The sequence below is a fragment of the Aplysia californica genome, unplaced genomic scaffold (genome assembly GCF_000002075.1).
Source record: "Aplysia californica isolate F4 #8 unplaced genomic scaffold, AplCal3.0 scaffold00298, whole genome shotgun sequence".
In the NCBI taxonomy this organism is placed as follows: Eukaryota; Metazoa; Mollusca; class Gastropoda; order Aplysiida; family Aplysiidae; genus Aplysia; species Aplysia californica.
In genome coordinates, this window is record NW_004797568.1 from 781,659 (window position 1) to 801,261 (window position 19,603).

Genomic DNA, 19,603 nt, shown 5'->3' on the forward strand with positions numbered 1-19,603 from the left:
CCACCACGCTGCCTCACAAATACAAAGTAAAGAAGGAGAAGAAATAAGAAAGATAGATATTTGATAGAAAAGAAGGAACAAACCACACCAGAGCACCCGCCAACCGCCTACACAATGCAATGGCTGGGTGCAAGACTGACATACATCAAACTTCAAAAATGGTGTTGCCGAAGTCTGGCATCCAGCCATCGAATGATGGATGCACAGTACAGGATAAAATACTGTTGATGTGTTTAATGCACTTCTCAGGTTATCTAAGAAGCGGCACCTACATTTCAACGACCATTTGTTAAAGGAGTCCGCAAAAAAGTGACCAAAAAAGTCCTATGCAAAAGATGAGGGAACAGAACCAGGAACATGTAAAGTACAACAGAAGTGACATATAATGGCCACCACTACATGAAGATCATTGTTACCCTTCCCTTCTTTGGGCAGGTGAACTTCACTTGAGCAGTACCTTGGTTTATTCTTATTGGAGAGCAATACCAGCTTCACTTTTTAAAAATATTAATTATCATTAAGATACGTAGTCTAAACAAGAAACTCACAAGACAGAACTTTCATTTCAGCCGAGTTTTAAAGGAAGCAAATTCATCATAAGGCTAAATTGAAAAAAACGCAACATAACCTAAATAAATCTTTCCCGGGACCAAAACAACATAACATTGTTTGGTTGCCATGACAACCTTAAAAACACCCTCCGTTTTAACATAAATCTTGGACAGCCTAATTTTTTGCTCTTTTCTGATCCATAAAACTTTGTAATATGACATTTTAAAATGTTTGCATGAAGAAAACAAAGCAACCTTTCACAAAACTGATACAACAACATGAAGAAAAAACTTTAAATGACAGTGATGTGCTAAAGATTCAAAGTCCAAAAGGGCAGGTCAAAGTACTGCAAAAATACAACAAAATATGTAATCAATCAAAAGAAAATATTGACCAAAGAAATCAGACCTTCTTTTGGGAAGCTCTCATGGCCACGTCTAGCTTGATCGGGTCCAGTTTTCCCTTCTTGATGGTTGGAGGGCCAGAGCCAGAGATGATGGCAGTGGCTTGCTGCATCTTGCCCATCACCCTGAGATAAGTGACAAAAGAAAAGAAAAAAGAAAATTCCTTTTACCATATACTTCTAAAAATTTGTTACAATGACAGGTAAAATGCAAATAAAAAATAATTTTGAGGTTATTTTAACATCCCAAAATGTACAAAACAACACTGACATATATAATGGTACAAAACAAATCCAACAGCGAAGAAGCAAAAGAGACCTATTCCACAAGGTGTGAGTAAAAGGTCCAGTCTAAAGCATAAAACAGGTCAGCCTAGCTATATCAACTAAATGGAAAGTGAGGAAAATAAACTGCAACCACTCTCAGATATGGCCCCTGAGCAATAGGTCTAAAAGAAATTATACCACTACAAAAGCGTCTTGACTCAAAGTGAAAGAATCAAACAGATAACCTACTTAATACTTGTTTGTTTAAGGAAATAATGACTTGATAGTTTGAGGAATCCAACAGACATTTTTATTACTTTAACTAAGCTAAAAGTTTTAATATCTAGAGGGTAAATTCACCCATGTTGGATTCTGGCATTCTTGGAAAACTGAATTGCGCTGTATCAAACTGGCATAATCTCAGAATTATCTGGTCAAATTGGCCACAGCCGTCACGAGGAGTCTGTACAAAATCAGGAACGTTCTACACTCACAGCAGAATACATTCTAACCTTTCCTGCATGTAACATCTGTTCATTTGGCTTTATATAACCCAGCCTCCTGCAAATATACCTACTTCATGCTGATACTTGAAGAAATGAGTGTCACTGACCTCAGTGAGTCATATATTGATTCACACTTAACAATGATGTATGCATGACTTACCCTCCAGAAGTACTTTCCTTAAGATTGTGAAGGATATCAGTGCCAAGCCCAGGAAAAGAGATAAAAGCAGAAATAATTATCACCACTATGGTCTTCTGGTTGTTTAAAAAAAAAGTGCATGGCAAGTCAGCATGATAAATGACCCATTTTTGAAAAAGTAGATAAAGAGTATAGATACTGGAAAGAAGTTGAAAGAGCAGACCAAATCAAAGCCACCACCAACCACCTGCTCATTTTGAAAACAGATTTCTTTTTCTAAACTTGAAATTTTAAAAAACAAATTAACAAACTATTCTTTTTTTTAAATCTACCTGTTAATGACTTGCTCCCAATTCATATGATCCAGATCCCCCTCAGCTGGCTTTAAGATAATGTGAGCTAGCACAGGATCCAGGGTGACCTGCCTTGAGGGAAGAAAAGGAAAAATTAATAACTCCTAATATGGTAGTACTGGGTTACAGTATAAAATCAATTGATGCAACAATTATATTTTACCAGAAGGAGACAGGAGAAAAATACAAGTCAAAGGAAAAGAGAAGAGAACCCCCATCAGAGTGTCCACTAATCATCAACTAAATAATGCTGACTTGAAAAGAATAACTTTCTGCAAAGCTAAGAACAAAAACAACAGTGTAAATATACTAATCCACAACAAACTGAGCTTGTTCCATGCAGAATCAAATTCAATATTGGTGCAAAGACTGTTCAAATACTGTTTATCCTTGTTTTCAAGGACAAAGCCTTTTCAGGGTAAAAAGTTCCATATCCTCTTGTCTCAAGGGAAAACACACATTCAATCTTTCCCACCGTAGGCATAAAAGGCTTTCCCTCAAGATTTTGGAAAAGAATGAGAATGGATAAATTGGTAAAATGGGATAGACGCCACTTTTCCAATCAAGTCAGAAAACATACAAACAAAGTTAATTCGAAATTGAAAACAGTGGTAAACAGAAAGAAAATAAAATCCAAAATTGATTGTTAATGTTCTATTTGAGTGACATTTTTAAACTGAAAACCAGGCTAAACTGAAGAAAATCTGTCAGACCCGCAGATTTTTGTTTGAGCAGGCTCCACTGTATTATTGCTCTTGTAAGAAAAACGAGAAACTTAATTTGACCTTGCCTCACAAGGTGAGTAGACACTGGAGTTGTTCACACTCATTCAATTTTATAATGACTCCCTTAGCCGGCCAGTTCATTCTAATCCACCATCTTGGTCACTTTAAGTAGCATACAATGTTGCATCCTATTACTATTATCATATGCATCTATCAGGTACATATCTGTGATAAATTGCTGCATGTGGTTTCAGAGATGCATCCGGTGTGACATGTTGGGTTAATGCCAGCTTTTGTTTTCTCTTCATATTGAAATTCTTTCATGAAAATAATACACAAATTAAATTATAGGTATATTTACGTGTGTTTCTAACATTCCTGTAAAGCCATTTAAAAAAGTCTCACAGGGAGAATGGAGTATTATCCTACCTTATTTTATATTTCAAGATCATGTCACCACAAACCTCCTCCATACTTACTTCTTGTCATCCTCTCTGTGTAGGTTGTTGTTCCTGATGTAATTCGTGACACACTGACGGACATCTGCAACTATCAAAGCATCACCTTTCCTGGAAAGTGCATAATAGGAATAAATTTGAGGTTTTATGGTGGAAATAAGCAATGGTAAAAAAACAAAATAAGAATATTTAAACCAAAGGCAATAGTTAATTTGCACACACTGCAAATAAACTTTGTCCTGAAATTCATACATTTCACAAACTTTGTTACACACAGTCCATTCTGATCAAAAATGCAGATACAGTAGTCTCTACCTAATATCCAATCGCTTACAACCCAAGTTTGTTTAATTCAAAATCCCGATGTTTAAGGAAACAGAATTTTTATTACTCAAAAGTCACCCCAAAGATCTCATCCCACTCTGAAAACATCCGACTATGATCCCACATTTTAGATCATAATTTGGGGGGGTGGGGGGGGGTGGAGACCCTGCGGGCAAAGCTGATCAACGAAGCTATGAAAATTTGCGATTATTGTACTGCACGTTGTATCATGGATCGTCCCCTCTCGTGAATGTGATTACAGCTCCACTGAAAACGTAGACAAAAGGGTACAACATTTGCCTAAAGAAGGCTCACATTAAGGTGTGAACTCATCAAGGCATTTATTTTCCAAGTACACCACACTCGCATCTGAGCTCTCCACATGAGGTAACATCACAAGCTGGGTGGGTAGAGTCTACAAGTCCCCTTTTTTAAGTTTCAGTAACAGTTTTACGGCACTTTCAACACAATAAGGTCAAATAAGAGCCGAAGATTAAAGGTGTTACAAGAGAGTAACAAACATTAAAAAGATAGATGTTTGATAGGAAAGAAGGAACAAACCACACCAGAGCACCCGCCAGCCACCCACAAGTCCCTATTAAATGTGATCACATCAAACTGTGAATCTTCGGTGCTTTTTTCTCCCTGACTTATTGCAGCTGCCTCTGCCCCTGAGTTTGCTAGACAGACTGGATTTTACTTGGTGAGGTCAAAATAAAATGGTGCGATACGACAGAGGCGGAGGAACTCGGTCAGAGATGGAAAGCTATAAATTTTGCACAGGTAAAGGGGAGGAGCAATAAGATTGGTGTAGATCTTGAAACTCATGATTGAATAAGTGAAAACAGCACACCTCATGCGATTGTCATTAGTCATCAAGGTTAACCATTCTTTGCTCGCCATAAGTCATAAACCCACATCAGTTCATTTCAGATTAAGAGAAGACCATTTTATTTATTGTGGGCCTGGCCATGAGTGGCCATAGATTCTCCTCTAAGAAGGCTAAGATCCCATTCACCTAAGACCCACATTTTCCTTGCTCTCAAGCACCAGGATCTTAGGCAGAGACTGCACAACTTACTACTAAATATAGTTTGAATTTATTTGATCAAAATAAAAAGGTGTGGCAGATGAGAATATTCAACAAGTATTGCATTTTTTAGAAAATGAGTGATTGATAGATAAATATTCATTCAATTATTGCTTTCTGCTCAAGATGGACCAACAATTACATAACAACTTTTTTTTCTGGGTGTGCTAACTTATGGTTATTTAAATTGCTACATGCAACTTACGAGAACCCTTCTTCTTTAAAGATGTCCTGAGTTGCTGCATTTATGCAGTACACATCAGTAAAAGAAAGTGGTGTGAATGTCTCCTCCTCTGTCTGCTCTCCTTTTCCAGCGACAGCTGCCTCCACAACCTCAGGGACCTCAATGTCTCGAAGTCTGAGGAAAGATTTTTTTAAAATGCATTTAAAAACATGAAAGTGCCGCTACAAAAACAACTAAAACCATGTGGCCTCATGGCTTTGCTCAAATGAAAGAAAAGTGAAAACAGGAAAAGTTTTCTTCATTCTACTTCTTAACAATGTCCAGTATGAAGCTGCAAAAGAAATGGAATCTTTGAGATAACAACAGATGTTCCAACACTTGAAATGTCGTAAATAAGTACTTTACAGCTGACAAAATATCCACACTTGAGCTACCTTCCTAGTAGAAACTGTAAGGTTAGTCTTTTAATTAAGCCGGTAGCTCATAATTTTGTAATCTAAGCATAAAAGATAGATCAAGAAAGACAGGAAGGGGAGAAACAGATAGAGAGAAAGAGATATTAAGTAACGCATTCCATAGGAAAGGTGCACAATAATAAAGAGCTAACACTAACAGCACCCTATACAAGGGCTTATTTTAAGAAACAGGCCTGCCATTCTGATCCAGCAAACCCCTGATGCACTTACTGAACTGCACCCACAATAGACACATCTACCTCATCCATACATACCAATATCACTTGTACTTGTAGCAAACTGGTAAAAATTCTGAGATTTCAAAAATTCTGAAAGTTCCAGCAAAACTGACACGCTTCCCAAAACAGCTCAACAAACACATGTGTGAAAACAGCAGGTACTAAACAGAAAAGTTCAGCCACCAGTGAAAGTAGTGATAACAATCTGAACATACACACGCCTAACTTCATATTATGTAACTCACCCTAAATGAGACTTGTCGATCTCTGTAATCACATCCACTCCCTTGCTTTGCTCCTTCATACATATATAACCTTCTTTCACTTTCAACTGCAAAAATTTTGAAAACTGAGGAGCAAAAAGAATATCAATACTGCTTTTATATACAACTCACTAAATCAAGCCCATTTTTTAAGACTGTAATCAAATTCAGTATAAAGGCCATCTGCTGGTGAAATTTCTAATATCCATATCCCTTGACTAAATATAACAACGATGGTATACTTATATTAGTCAGACATCAAAGAAAACAATTCAATTAATTATTTATTATTATATTATAAGCACATGATAACCATGGTAATCATGGTAACCATGGTAACTATGGTAACCAAGCAAACGTCCACTACATTTGATAATTTCATAAAATTTCAAAAGCTATTTTCTCCTTTATTTTTCGTCCGCTGGCTTTCATTTTTAGTAAGTACAAACTACAACACCTATGTATTGAACAAATAACGCCAGATTTGTAATATTACGATTATGAAAATAATTATGGACTCTGGAAATATGTACTATGGACAAATAGAAAAAAAACTCAAATTCCCAACAAAAACACTGATGGTAACTTTATTTTCTTATTATCTTCAAAAAAGGCCCTATTTCAGTCACCTATGGACACACATTGTGTAAAACAATGAAGCCATTCAGATGACAAATAATGGGGGAGACATAATGTAAAGTCGGAAAAAAAAAAAGTTTTAAAAAATGAAGAAAATATTTTCTAGTTGTTTCAGTTCAAATATACACATAACAAATTCAAAGACCGCATAGAAAGACCAAATTACACCTAGCAAGTCCAAATATACAAATGACGTCATAAAAAGTCCTAATACAACAATAGCAAGTTCAAATGTAAACATAGAAATCTCAAATGTAACACATGCTTGAACTAGAGTAAAAGGAGGCTAAGTTGGTAGTTGGCGGGTGCTCTGGTGTGGTTTGCTCCTTCTTTCCTATCTAACATCTATCATCCTGATCTCTCCTCCTTCTTTTTTTGTCCTTTACTCTCTAGTAACACCTCTAATCTTCGGCACTTATATAACCTTATTGTGTTGCAATTGCAGTAAAACTCTTACTAAAAATAAAAAGAAGGCTTAAAGTATAAGAAGTATATCAAGGTAAGAAGTAAAAGGGTTTGAGTTTTTTTGGCCACGAAAAAGTTAGACGTAAGCCGTGTGGTGCAACAAGGAAGAAATCATGTGAAACGAAAGTAACAGTTAAATATTATGTTAAAAATCGAAAATAAACTAACATGTTTAACAGAAACGAATGGTCATGATACAAATCAGCATACTGCTGGTATATTATATATATATATATAGAACTAACTGAGTGAAATCAAAAGCAAAGTTCACTTTTATTTACTTATTGTTGCACAAAAAATCACTATGGCTATAGGCTTGCATTGATCTGAAGGCTGCTGCCATTTTCACTATAGTCACAGCTTGTGTTTTTTGTTCCATCATCTGGGCAAGTGTGACACTCCTTTGTAGATAAGTCAGCTGAGTGAGCATTTGGTCTTTTGCTTCACCGAGCCACGGTTTCAAATTGCATAAAATTTCCAAATTCACAAGCGTTCTCATAGATGTTCAGAAAAGGTGTGTAGGGGGTAGATATTTCTTCCCCAATCTATTGATGAGTGGCTATTCAAAGCCTGCCTTTGTGTACGAGCATTGTTACATACAAAGCATACTTTGTTGTGGGTATTGTTGGACCAGTTTCTTAGAGGGATGGGTTGAAACGAAAGTTGCCATTCCCTCTACTTGAAAGTCGTAAAAGGCCAGGCCATCCTCGTCACTGACAGCAAATTAGGCATAGTGCGGTGCGGTCCCCTTCGACCCTGCATTACTCGAACAAAGCAATGACCACTCCGTGCTCTTCATTGGTTTCTATTCGTCAACGGCTTGCTACCAGCTTCCTCAATAAAGGCAAATTCATACCGCTGAATGTTTTGCAGCAGCCATGCTGCATATTGATGTCTAGTTGCTTCCGTCCTATCTGAATTTCTTTCCGCGGGAGCATCCTCGGGATTTTTTTAATGGGGAACAATTCAATTTAAAATTAAACTGCTTGTGGGTGTCGTCAACTCAGTTTGAGCACATTAAAATGCTTTTCACGCTGAATAATCTTTGCGGAGGATATTTGCTTTTGCTATGTGGCATTTGAACTTGCTATTGTGTTACATTTGGATTTGCTATTTGTACACTAAAATTTCCTATTGTACATTTGAACTTTTATGTGGCATGAAACTTTCTATATGGCATTTGAACTTGCTATGTGGCATTTGTATTTCTTATGTGTACATTTGATCGGAAAAAACTATAAAACAAGACCCAAAATTGCAAATTATTTTTAAAACCCATTTTTACATGACTTCTAAACATAATTGACAGAAATGGGTGCTTGAAAAAGCCACTTTCAACCCCTTCTAATGAGAAAAGGTTCTCAAAAACCACAATGCAACCTCAGAGAGTGGTTGAACAGAGAGAATCAAATTCTATAAAGATCCTCATTGCAGTCAAACAGACCCAACCAGTTAATGATGGGCACTCGCAATATAAAAGTCATAGGGGAAAACAAATCAAACACCAAATAAAATCCTCAGCTTCCTACTAAGAATGTTAAATCTGAGAGCCACCTTTTAGAAACATGTTTATAAGCAGTAAGTAAAGTTGTTCCTGCATCCGATCCGGACATTGGGGATTGCCTTATTAGTGAGACAACTTCCGGGGCCTTCGGCATATTGTGGTAGGGTGCCCAGTTCCTTTCCACGCAGTAAGTAGTATCTCCTTATTCCATACTACTTCTTATAATTTACCTTTCAGTGATTCAAAGGCAATATTTTCCATCTCATCTTGGTGGTGAGCATGTGTCTAGTTTTGAGTTTCCTAAGTAAAAAGTACTAGTCGACAAAGGCATTACTTCTATTGTTAATCAACTCTATGATAAACAAAACAACAGTCTGTTCGAGAAAGGACAATATTTCCACTCTGTGCTGTATTCATAATGCAAGATCTTGAGCAAGAAAATAAGGGATTACAGCACAAAAGAGAGCATTCAATCAGTCTATGGAAAGAAATTGTGACATAATTTCAAACGATAGACTCTAGAAAGGGAATATAACGTCATTTTCACAAGCAATTCCTCTTTTTAACTGATCAGAAGACATAGCGGCTGCTCGATGTAAGACTCTGTCATACGTTGTGGTAATATTCCTCTTGTTGTGTCTCTGTTCGCTTGTTGTCTCATCTGTCACGGCGTTTGTGAGTGTCACTCACTCAGTGTGTTGTGCAGCTGTGCTGTGTCCAGTGTCCGTTCACCTGTATATCATCGTCAGCTGCTGTCTACCAGTCCAATGAGAGATACATTTTTTGTTTAATAAAGCCAAGCTTTCAAGTATGGTCATTTGTCTTGCTTTATGACAGACGTCCCTTTTCAAAATGGCATATAGCAGAGTCTTACACAAAGCAGCCGATAATAAAGGTAACTTACCTTTTTAAAGGTAGACTTTTTTATATCCAACTGTTTGTCAGCACTGTGAACATAGAATGTCAATTAGGTCAAACACATGATATTTAAACAGAAATAAACACTTGATATTATGCAAATATTATCTAATCACATAAACTTTTACAGTAAAAGAAAGCAGTGACATTTGAGGCAGCTTTCTATGGTTGTATCACATGTCAGAAAATCCTATTAACTCTTTTTATCCTAGCCGTACCGCCACGGACTCTGTACCAGTTGTACCAGTCCTGGGCCCGCCGCGCCGTTTGAGTCGGAAGTCAGTGCGTATAGTCCAAAGTGCCTTATTTCTTACATTTACTCTAAAGATTTTAAGGACATTTGGCAGTTATGTTAGAAATTGAATGTAGTTTTTGTGAATGTATGTGGTTAGGAAATACACCAATAGCACAATGTAGATTTTGAGGTGTATTCCACCCTCGAACTTGACCCTGATTGCCGCGCCAACAACGTCCCATTGGATTTTATAGATCTAGATCTAGCCCAACCCATCGAGCACGAATTCCAGTACTGACCCCTTCACCATGATCTGAATCGCTATTAGATGAGTCTAAGTCCTGTTTCTTATCATCCACAACAGAATTTACGGCACTTATTTCAGAGTTACTTTCATCAAATTAGTACCATTCCCCCTCACAACCCAGCGCCATTTCAAAAAGTACTTCGTCGGTCGTGAATGTGCGTTTTCGAGACATCTTTCAAGCTTCTACACCCATCAAAAACAAAGAAACCACTGTTCATTGAAAAATTAAAATATTCAGACAGAGGTAGCATCGCCGTATTTGCGTATTTTGGTAATTACAAGCAGAACTATCTTCTTTGACATGACCGTATCGCTGTTCCGAGTATACTCGTAGCCCGGACTGGTCCTCGATACGAGTATACTCGTAGCCCGGATAAAAAGAGTTAATTTGAATAAAGTAGAATTGCACACAAGTAATGCACAACTTATTTAGTAAGAATAATATCATACAAAAAGACTACCTGAATGGCTGCATGTAGTTTCGAAGAAAGTTCCCTGTTAGTACTGGCAGTTCACTCTTTTTCACTCTCCCCTTGATAGCACAAGCAAAGCAGAAATGAAGACGTTCATCCATTTCAGCTGTCAAAACAATAGAAAAATTGACAATTTTAGCTTACACAGAACTTACCATTTTTGCTGTGTGTTTCTTATTTGCCTATTGCTGTGAAACACACCATAACTTTTGACTAGTCTACAAAATATGAACAACTGAACAGACATTTAAAAAACTATAGTTGTTGCATCCACAGTTGCCACTGCATGATGTGAATTTCCATATCATAAAAACATGTTTTAGCACTTTATGAGAACAACTACCGTATGTACCTTATGATCAGAGATGCAGAAAATGTATGGGTGTGCATATGTGCGTGTGTGTGTGTTGTGGGGGGGGGGGGGGGGCGAGTAATCCATTTACTACAACTGCACACCCAGCGAATCAAGCTAAGCTCTGAATTGGGAGAAGAAACGACATAATCTTTGGGCTATCAAACGCCCTAAATCAACAACAAATGAAAATAGCATTGACCTACTACAACAAATCAGTGAAGACTTATTCACTGGTTACATCCCATTAGCCTTTCAAGAATACCAAATTTGTATCAACACATACCAACAGGATCTCTTTGCTCTTCTTCATCTTCTTCCTCATCACTCCCTCCTTCATCCTTTCCTTCCATCAATGCAGCTCCTAATGAACTTTGGTCATCAACTTCTGTAGCATCAGAAGTACCTTGGACTGACTCCGTGGGATCACCCTCAAGCTGAAATATAAACAGAGACAATAAACAGCTACAGTATGGAAACATCTATATATTATTAACAGCTACTTACTAGATACTAATCTACTGTTTTGAAACCGAGGAGGAGGAGGAAAAAGAGGAAGAGAACATCCCAACTAACTCAAAGATAGATAGACCTATCAGAATTTCATGGTAGAGTCAGCAGGAGGACAGAAGTTTCTTGATGGACATCTCTAGTATCTCAGAATTTTCAATGCTGTTGAGACATTTCAGTAAATCATTTCGGTGTGCACACAGAGAACAAGTGTGGGCAGAAACAGAACCCATTAGACTTTTCATGGATCATTCACACTCTTTTTATTTGGGCTGATTTCATGGTGTGACTCACTCAGGCACAAACAATGCAAAGTGCCCCTGAAACAAACATCAGAACTGAACTCCGCAATATGAAATACTATACAAATATACACAAAACTTTTATGAGAAAGTTAAATCATAGCGAAAAACAAGGGCCAAAAAAGTGTCAGTTTCCTTCACTCTCCTTATTTACAGATGATCCAAAAAAAACCCTTAACAACTTCTTTTGTAAATATCTTCCTCCATACTGAAGTTTTGCGTTTCAGATTTGAACATAACGTTTGGGAGCCAAAAGGAATTTTTCTTACATATATTTTAGATAAGTCCATTGAATGGTTTTGCTCTATATAGCACATTAAAAAAACAACCCATTTTCAACCTTGTCGCCATTTTCATAGCATGACGCACCAGTTCGCATTAGGCCTACCACTAAAAGCAAAAATTGCGTCATAGTGCAAGCTACAGCAGTCTAACAAGTCAACAGAAGTCTGCAGATATTATTTTTCCCAAATTTTGTATGCCAGCTGAGATCATAGCAAAGTTTAGAAAAGAGCAGATAGCTTTTTGTATTGAACATTTCCTCTCCACAAACTCACCATCCCTGACATTTCGTAAGTTCTGCGCACGGCAAGGAGAGAATGCTTATGTGCCCTCAAGACCTTTGGCGTTATGAGTAGATAAGTTCCGTCAGTTTGGATCTATAGCGCATCAGAACTAAAAACTTCTTTAAAAAATGACCACTTCAGGCCGAACATGCACCATGCGCAGCCCTTTTAACGTCACCAGATTGCAGATTTCAGTAACTGAGTCCCATGAGCCATCTGTCCATAGACGATCTGCAGCTAAGACTTTCCTACACATCAACAGTCTGCATTCTCATGGCAGATCTTAACTTACGACTATACTAGGGCTGGGCAATGAGTCGCTTTAGCAAAATCCTGATAATATATTAGTGCACCTCTTCGTCGATCAAATGTGTTATGAAACGCTTCGGCAAATGGGTTATAACCACTTCAACAAATGGGTGCACCCTTTTCGGCAAACAGGTCAGGAAAGAGAGTTTAAGAGTCTGAATTCGGATAATGTTTCACTTAGAATTATCCGGTTATCCGGATTTTTCCCATCACTAGACTATACCATGTTCATCTTCGCTAGGCCGAGATGACATGGATCAGAGCATGGCAATGTGTTCATGATTCCTCGATTGTCTTGTATTGAGGGATCATTTCCTCGATGACATTTGGTTTAGTGCAAAGCCCATTTTCACCCTGCAGGATATGGTAACTCAAAAAATGCTGTCTATTGGGCACCCCACTCTATTGTCTTTAAAAGCCACTTCTTAGTGAACATGTACAGTGTATGTGGCTTTAAAAACTCATGGTTTGGCAGGTCCTTGTGTTAGGGCGCCACTGAACATTTCGATGGCGCGTTAAAAATGTGTCCCGTCCAAAGGAGGGATCGTGGACCACTGCTTCTAGGAATTTCAGAATGAAATCATTAGGTTTTTAAAACTCTGTAAAAGAAATTAAATATTGTTTAAATGTCACAGGGATGGAGAATTAATGTCAAAGAGAAAATAAAGAAAAAGGTCAACTAATCTTTTCACGAATTTCTTTACAAGATTTTTAAACATGGGTGAGTTTTGCGTTTTGGGGTGCTTTTTTCTTTTAGCTGTTTCCTTTTACAAATACAGACCTGCCACTCTATGAAACCCCAAAATCAGGATCTCAGGGAGAAAAAATCGGGATTTGGTGAAAAAAATCGGGATCAACAGCAAATCACAAAGATGACTGCCAAAGCTGACCTAAAATTTTTCCAGGGGTGTCCATAAATTCCTTGGCCTATATGTCCTCTGTGTGTCTTTGTTTGTTTGCGTGCGTGTGTATGTGCGTGTGTGTGTGTGTGTGTGTTTGCGTGAGTGTGTGTGTGTGCGTACGTGCATACGTGCGAGTTATCATTATTTTTTGTAAATCCTGAAACATCGCGTCAAGCACTCCTAGTCCAAGTGTCTACCCCCCCGTACCGATAAGTCCCGAAATACTTAAGTTGACCGCGTCAACTGACGGTCCCCTACATGTAGAAATCACACGGCGATGATATGTCACGTGACACGAATGCACGATTGAAACAATTTTACTAACGGGTCCGATTAACTGCATGTTCACACAAAACACTCGGATGAGCGACAGTCGTTCTACTTCTAGAATAACGATGGCGGTCGACCGACCAAATGTACCAACAAATCTCTTATCCCTCATGTGTTCAGACTAAAGCAACCACAACGGCCGTATGTTAGTCTTGTCAGAGTAGTTACATGTAGTTGTGTAAAGGTTAGAAAGACTGTCGCTCGTCCGAGTGTTTGATGTAAACGCGCAGTTACCAAACCTCGGATAAGGCTTATTTTGAAAGTAACAGCAGAACTACCAATATTATCAATTATTAAATGTCCCAAATTGTAACAGTTACCAGGCTATCATCGGAGAGTTCTGAGTGCGGGAAAAGATCACACACAACTTGGGGTGAGTCAACTACTAAATGCAGCATCGATATTTCGGGAAATAGTGCTCCGAGTTCCTACTGACAAAAAGTTCGATGGGTGCTTCCCGCGATAAAGGAGAAGGCAGAGAAATTTTTTAGAAAGATCTGGCACAACAGCAGACTGGGACAAAAAATCGGGATACACGAGATCAAAATCGGGAAAATCGGGAGGATTGAGATTTGTGGAAAAAAATCGGGATATCCTGACTAAATCGGGATGAGTGGCAGGTCTGAAAACATGTTTCTTCTTCATGGATTTTATATAAAACAAATTCCTTTTGAATGAATTATGTCTGTTCCAAATTACAGCATTCTAGAACAATTTTTGCGCGAGATATTCAGAAAAAAAGTTGTAAGGTTTTTTTTGGATCACCCTGCACATTCAAAAGGAGAGTAGTAAAAGTGGAGCCCTCCACATCTTGAGATAATGACGGGCTAAGAAGACAAAAAAACAAAGTTCAGTTTGGATTTTTCTTTTTTAATCTAGAGTTCATAAGTAAAACTGTAACACTTATGAGAAACCTAATAGCCAAGCAAAACTATACGTCCTGGCTTCTTCATCCAGACTTGGTCATCATTTGAAAAAGAGTGAGGTCACAGAGAGTTAAGGCTAGGAATCTACTATCATATTTTATTGTTACATTCAATTAGGCATGGATCCCACGAAAGATAAAAATACATGAAAGCAAAAAATAATTAGACTTGCAGAGAAAGGCTTTTATCTAAATAGCCTTACTGTCACTACTCCTAACATACAGGAACATCACAAAACAGGTAAACGAAGATTTGATGAATATGCAGGCACGGGGATTGACGTGTTTAGGTGTTTGGCATGATTGACCAGCCGTTAAACAAACGAACACTCAAGTTAAAGGAAAATAAAAGCCAATTAAAGATGGGATCTAACCACAATCTTTTGCCTAAAGGTCAAAAATACCATGTGAACAGAATCAGTCCAGATGTCTACCCAAGTGCTCATTCTGTGATCATCTTCATAAAAATGTCCAATGTCTTTTGGTGGCAATTATCTAACCTGCAAGTTCTTAAACAAAGACTTTGTCTTCCCCCTCTTAACATCAATAGCTCTTTACCCACCAGTAGAAAACTACTTAAAGACCTTAACAACCAACCAAAAGATGGCACTGAGTTGAAAAGTGACCACAGAACACCATTCATTTTCCAAAAATATTCTTCCAACTTCAAATGGAAATTTTTTTTTAAACTGGTAGTTACCTTAACGTTTTCTAAATCAGCCACGACACTTGCTCCGACTGCTTCATTAGGATTTCCTTCTTTATTGTCACCATCGTCATCTTCACCTGATTTGGGTACAGGTTCCGGAATACATGGCGGGTTTGACTTGTCTCCAAATTCCCTTATGACAGAAAACATTAGGAAAGGTTCAAGTCTTATTACAAAATTCCATACCATCACAGAGAATAAGTATAGGCAGAAACAGAACCCAAAAAGCTCACTACATAAAACTGTAACAAAAAACAAAACAAAAGCTTTATGATTTTTGTTAAGCTTGCCATTACAAATATATTATTCTGCACTAAAAAACAAAGTCTTCATTCGCAGTTACACACAGACATGTGCAAGCATATACACATCATTTACATGTGCATCTGTAAATAAGAAACACAACTTTTTTTTCATTGGGAGGCATTATAATACATACACCATAGCTGCCACTCAGGAATTTCAAAAAAGGAGGAAATTCATGCGAAGGCGGACGCGCGCTCTCCAAAGGCCGGAGTAAAACCAGTGAGATCCAGAGGCAATATATGTAATATATACTGGAAAATTTAGCCTATGGTTTTGGAAGGGAAAACTGTCATATTTGTTAACCATAGGCAACTGAATTAAAAAATGTATTTGAAAAAAAAAACACAAAACAACATAGGCACTAAGTTGACTAACAAGCATTTGAGTCAATTTGACACAGTTTGGACTTGGTGACTAAAAATCCAGTGATTGTTGCCAGCTGGTGTCTTATAAAAAGATTTCTTTCACTTTAAATTTGTACATCGATGTAGAGCGTGCGCAGTATTGGATAAAGGAGGCAACACTTTTGCCGCTGTATTGAGCACTCCTGTACAATTGCGGTCCTGTTTGCATTTAACTTAGTAGTGCCCCTGTAGTGTGCAGATCTAAACTGAATTAAAATTATAGCCTAGGCTATCTAATCTAGATCTGGATATCTAAATATGCGTAAATCTAGATTATGTCTAGAGATAGATTATCTAGATCTAGATTGACTTCAACAGCCACAATAGCCGTCATGTAAACAAACGGGACCGCAATTGTACAGGAGTGCCGTGGGCCGCGATTTCTTTCGCACCAAACGCAAAGTGCAGCAAGCGGCTTGTTCAATTTTCTAATGAACCTTTCAAGTCACACACCGGCTGCTTCTTTCTCATTCCAGCTTCTTTTATTTTTGCATTCTGCATCAATTTCTCTCAAATTTCCGCCATTTTCAATGACAACTCGGCGCGCCAACGTCCGGATGCTCGATCGACACTTTGACTTTGTTGCTCCACGATAAACAAAGTGAAACTAGCGCTAGGCCTAGAAGAACGAAAGTAGAAAGCTACGGGCGGACATGCGCAAGCTGCGTTTTTGCCTCTCTCCCGGTTCGGTGTTTTCCGCGTGTAAAAAAAAAAAGTATCGCAATTTGCGACCGAGACAGTCCAGCGGAGGAAGGAGGAAAGTAGCGGGAAAAGCTAGATGAAGTTTCCGCTATTTAACGGGAAAGTGGCAGCTATGATACACATAACTATGGATCAAGCTAAAAAAAACTCAAAAGTTATATATATCTGCAGTATAGAAATGGGTAGGAAAAGCAATACACTCTCCAACTTCTCTCATTCATGAAAATTATGTACATATCAAATTACCCATTGTAAAACATACACCAAAGAGAGGCCATGTTTCTCCAAAATATTATATAAAAAAGAAAAAAACTAGGCCTGACCTGACAATAGGAAAACTAATACTCATACCTCTCATCAAATTGTGAATGTCTACACAGAGAAAGCAATTTTCTGAAACTCCCAATCCGAGCTGATAACTCATATCGTCTGAGTACTGACAAATAACTGGTTTGCACAAGCCAGCTCACACATTTTGGCACAGTTACATAGTGGAATACTCAAGAGAGAAAGATCCAACACCAAAAAACAAGTCGTTTGTGCTATGGTCTCACCACAGTGTGTCTCCCGCAATGTGCAGAACACTGACCCCTTTGCCTCTCAAGGCTGACATGTACATATCTTCACCACTCAGTAGAGCTTTGCCCAAAGCCACTGGTGCCCTGAAACAGATTTGAGAAAACTGTTGGTGCATGCCATTTAAATGCCTTATTTGACACAAATCTATGAAAGTATAAAATGAATTAAACAAGGAAAAGACAAGTGACAGACACATCACTGCTGTATCACATAATCAAAAAGGTAGATTCTTTCTTTTTAAATGAGAATCACAGGTTTCTTGAAAATTAACAAATTAGAACTGGATTACAACTAAAACAAAAAAGATTGATTGATGACACACCACAAATTTTCATTTCTTTTTAAATACATTAAATCAACATTTGCAGGCAGTTATATATACACAGCTTGTTTCAAAAGCATCTAATTTTGACAAATCCTAAATGATCTTTTCGATTTATTGCATTATTTAGTTTCAACAATAGAATCTCAAATTTTTATGCAAATTACACCTTAACAAAAAGAAACCTCACTATCTTTTCCTCAATAATATATGGAGATATGAGAGACAATGGTTCTATCTTCTTTGTGATAATTCTTATCCTCCCAAGATTTCACAGTTCTTATTTCAGTGCAAGCATGCATTTTTCAGTGCTATGAATATTACCCATAACTAATCAGAAACAAATACAAACAATGACGGATCGGACATATACATTGAAGCCTCTGGTCAAATTACTTGTTTCCTGCCACAGTGACGGTGACCAGATCACCTTTCTGAAGATTTCCAAACATCTTTGGGGATGGACGTTTATCTGGGATGACACCTGGGAGCATCAAGTCTTCAAGGGACATATGAAGAAAAGAAGAACAAAGCAAGTTGAAATAAGCATCCCTCACTATAAATCACAGAAACCAGGAGAAATGGACACAAAGTAAACTAAGTAGCAATTCTTAACTTTAAGAAACCACTAGAACTGACTTCATGAGGAAGTGATTCAGATACACTTTTCCATAAACTGCCTCAACTTATAAGCCAAACTATACCTGGAAAAACTGTGGAAAACAAGTGAAAATAATAATAATAACAATTATGAAAATAATAATAACAATAATAATAATCATCATCATCAAACTAATAAATAGCATTTGTAGAGAGTGCAAATTCCCCCTCAGCGGCAAGCTTTGTGCGCTTTACAATCTATATTATTACCCAAGCAGACCTGATAGTATTCTGAAACAATATAAACCTTCTGGGAAGCATTTTCACGTTGCCATTTTACATCGACTAAAACACTAACATACAGACAAGATCTTTTGTTAACTATGATGGGGTACCCATTCACACCTGGGTGAAGTGAGGAAAATATGTGTAATGTGCTTTTCCCATGGACACAACATTGGGCCTGAAGCTCAAACCCCCACACCCCATAACCTCATGATTAGGAGTCCAGTAGTCTAACCACTTAATTCCAAAAGCATAACAATATAATCCTACTCAAGACAACCAAAAGTCAAGCCAATGTCAAACATTTTAACCCAAGAGCGATGACAAATGAGCAATAACCTTTACAAAAAAGGGAAAGACTCACCAGCTCCCTTCTGGAGTTTTGAAAATACAGGCGGCCATGTTCGAAATGTTGGTAGCATTTCAGGAAACTGCCAAAGAGTGTATACTGGAAATAAAAAATAACAGCATGTTAACAATAAGTTAAATTATCCTCTTGCTCAAGGATATTCTAACAAATCAATCAACTTCTACAGTTTAGGACAACCTACCTTCACAGATGCCAGCAAAGTATTTTCTAGCTTAGGCAACAGTCATTGCCAGGAGCCCATTAAAAAACGCAAGTTTTTAAAAGATGTGAAATTTCTCATTTCTCTCTCTGTGCTTTATTTTTAACCTGTCTATGGTCATGCGTAGCCAAGACGGAATAAGACAAGACAAGACAACTCTTCTTTACGTCATGTGACAAGCGCAGATCCCTCCCACTTTACCAGCTGCGCATATAACTCGCTGGGCTGGCGATAGTTTACATTGGTTACAATGCAAGGCTACTGCGATCGTCTCGGGTGGTATGTCTAGCCAAGGCCTACTAAAATTAATATATTTTAGCCCAGAGAGAGAGAGTATTTAATGGATAAACGTAGCCTATCTAGATCTAGATCTAGATCTAGAATCTAGGATCTAAGATAAGATAAGATAAGATACATCTTTATTGTCCAGAT

The 19,603-nt window shown here is 37.8% G+C and overlaps 1 protein-coding gene across 1 annotated transcript in view; it reads right to left on the reverse strand.

Moving 5' to 3' along the window:
- The window catches only part of LOC101862958 (eukaryotic translation initiation factor 2D), a 40,467-nt gene that overhangs the window by 10,217 nt on the left and 10,647 nt on the right, over nt 1-19,603 (reverse strand). The window contains exons 3-14 of the mRNA XM_005101773.3: nt 18,967-19,050; nt 18,114-18,216; nt 17,371-17,478; nt 15,396-15,537; nt 11,138-11,288; nt 10,488-10,605; nt 9,471-9,513; nt 5,941-6,044; nt 5,023-5,175; nt 3,425-3,514; nt 2,200-2,292; nt 961-1,081 (exon numbers count right to left, since the gene is read on the reverse strand). Coding sequence (XP_005101830.1) covers nt 961-1,081; nt 2,200-2,292; nt 3,425-3,514; nt 5,023-5,175; nt 5,941-6,044; nt 9,471-9,513; nt 10,488-10,605; nt 11,138-11,288; nt 15,396-15,537; nt 17,371-17,478; nt 18,114-18,216; nt 18,967-19,050 — 1,310 coding nt within the window. The remainder of the gene's footprint in view (nt 1-960; nt 1,082-2,199; nt 2,293-3,424; nt 3,515-5,022; nt 5,176-5,940; nt 6,045-9,470; nt 9,514-10,487; nt 10,606-11,137; nt 11,289-15,395; nt 15,538-17,370; nt 17,479-18,113; nt 18,217-18,966; nt 19,051-19,603) is intronic.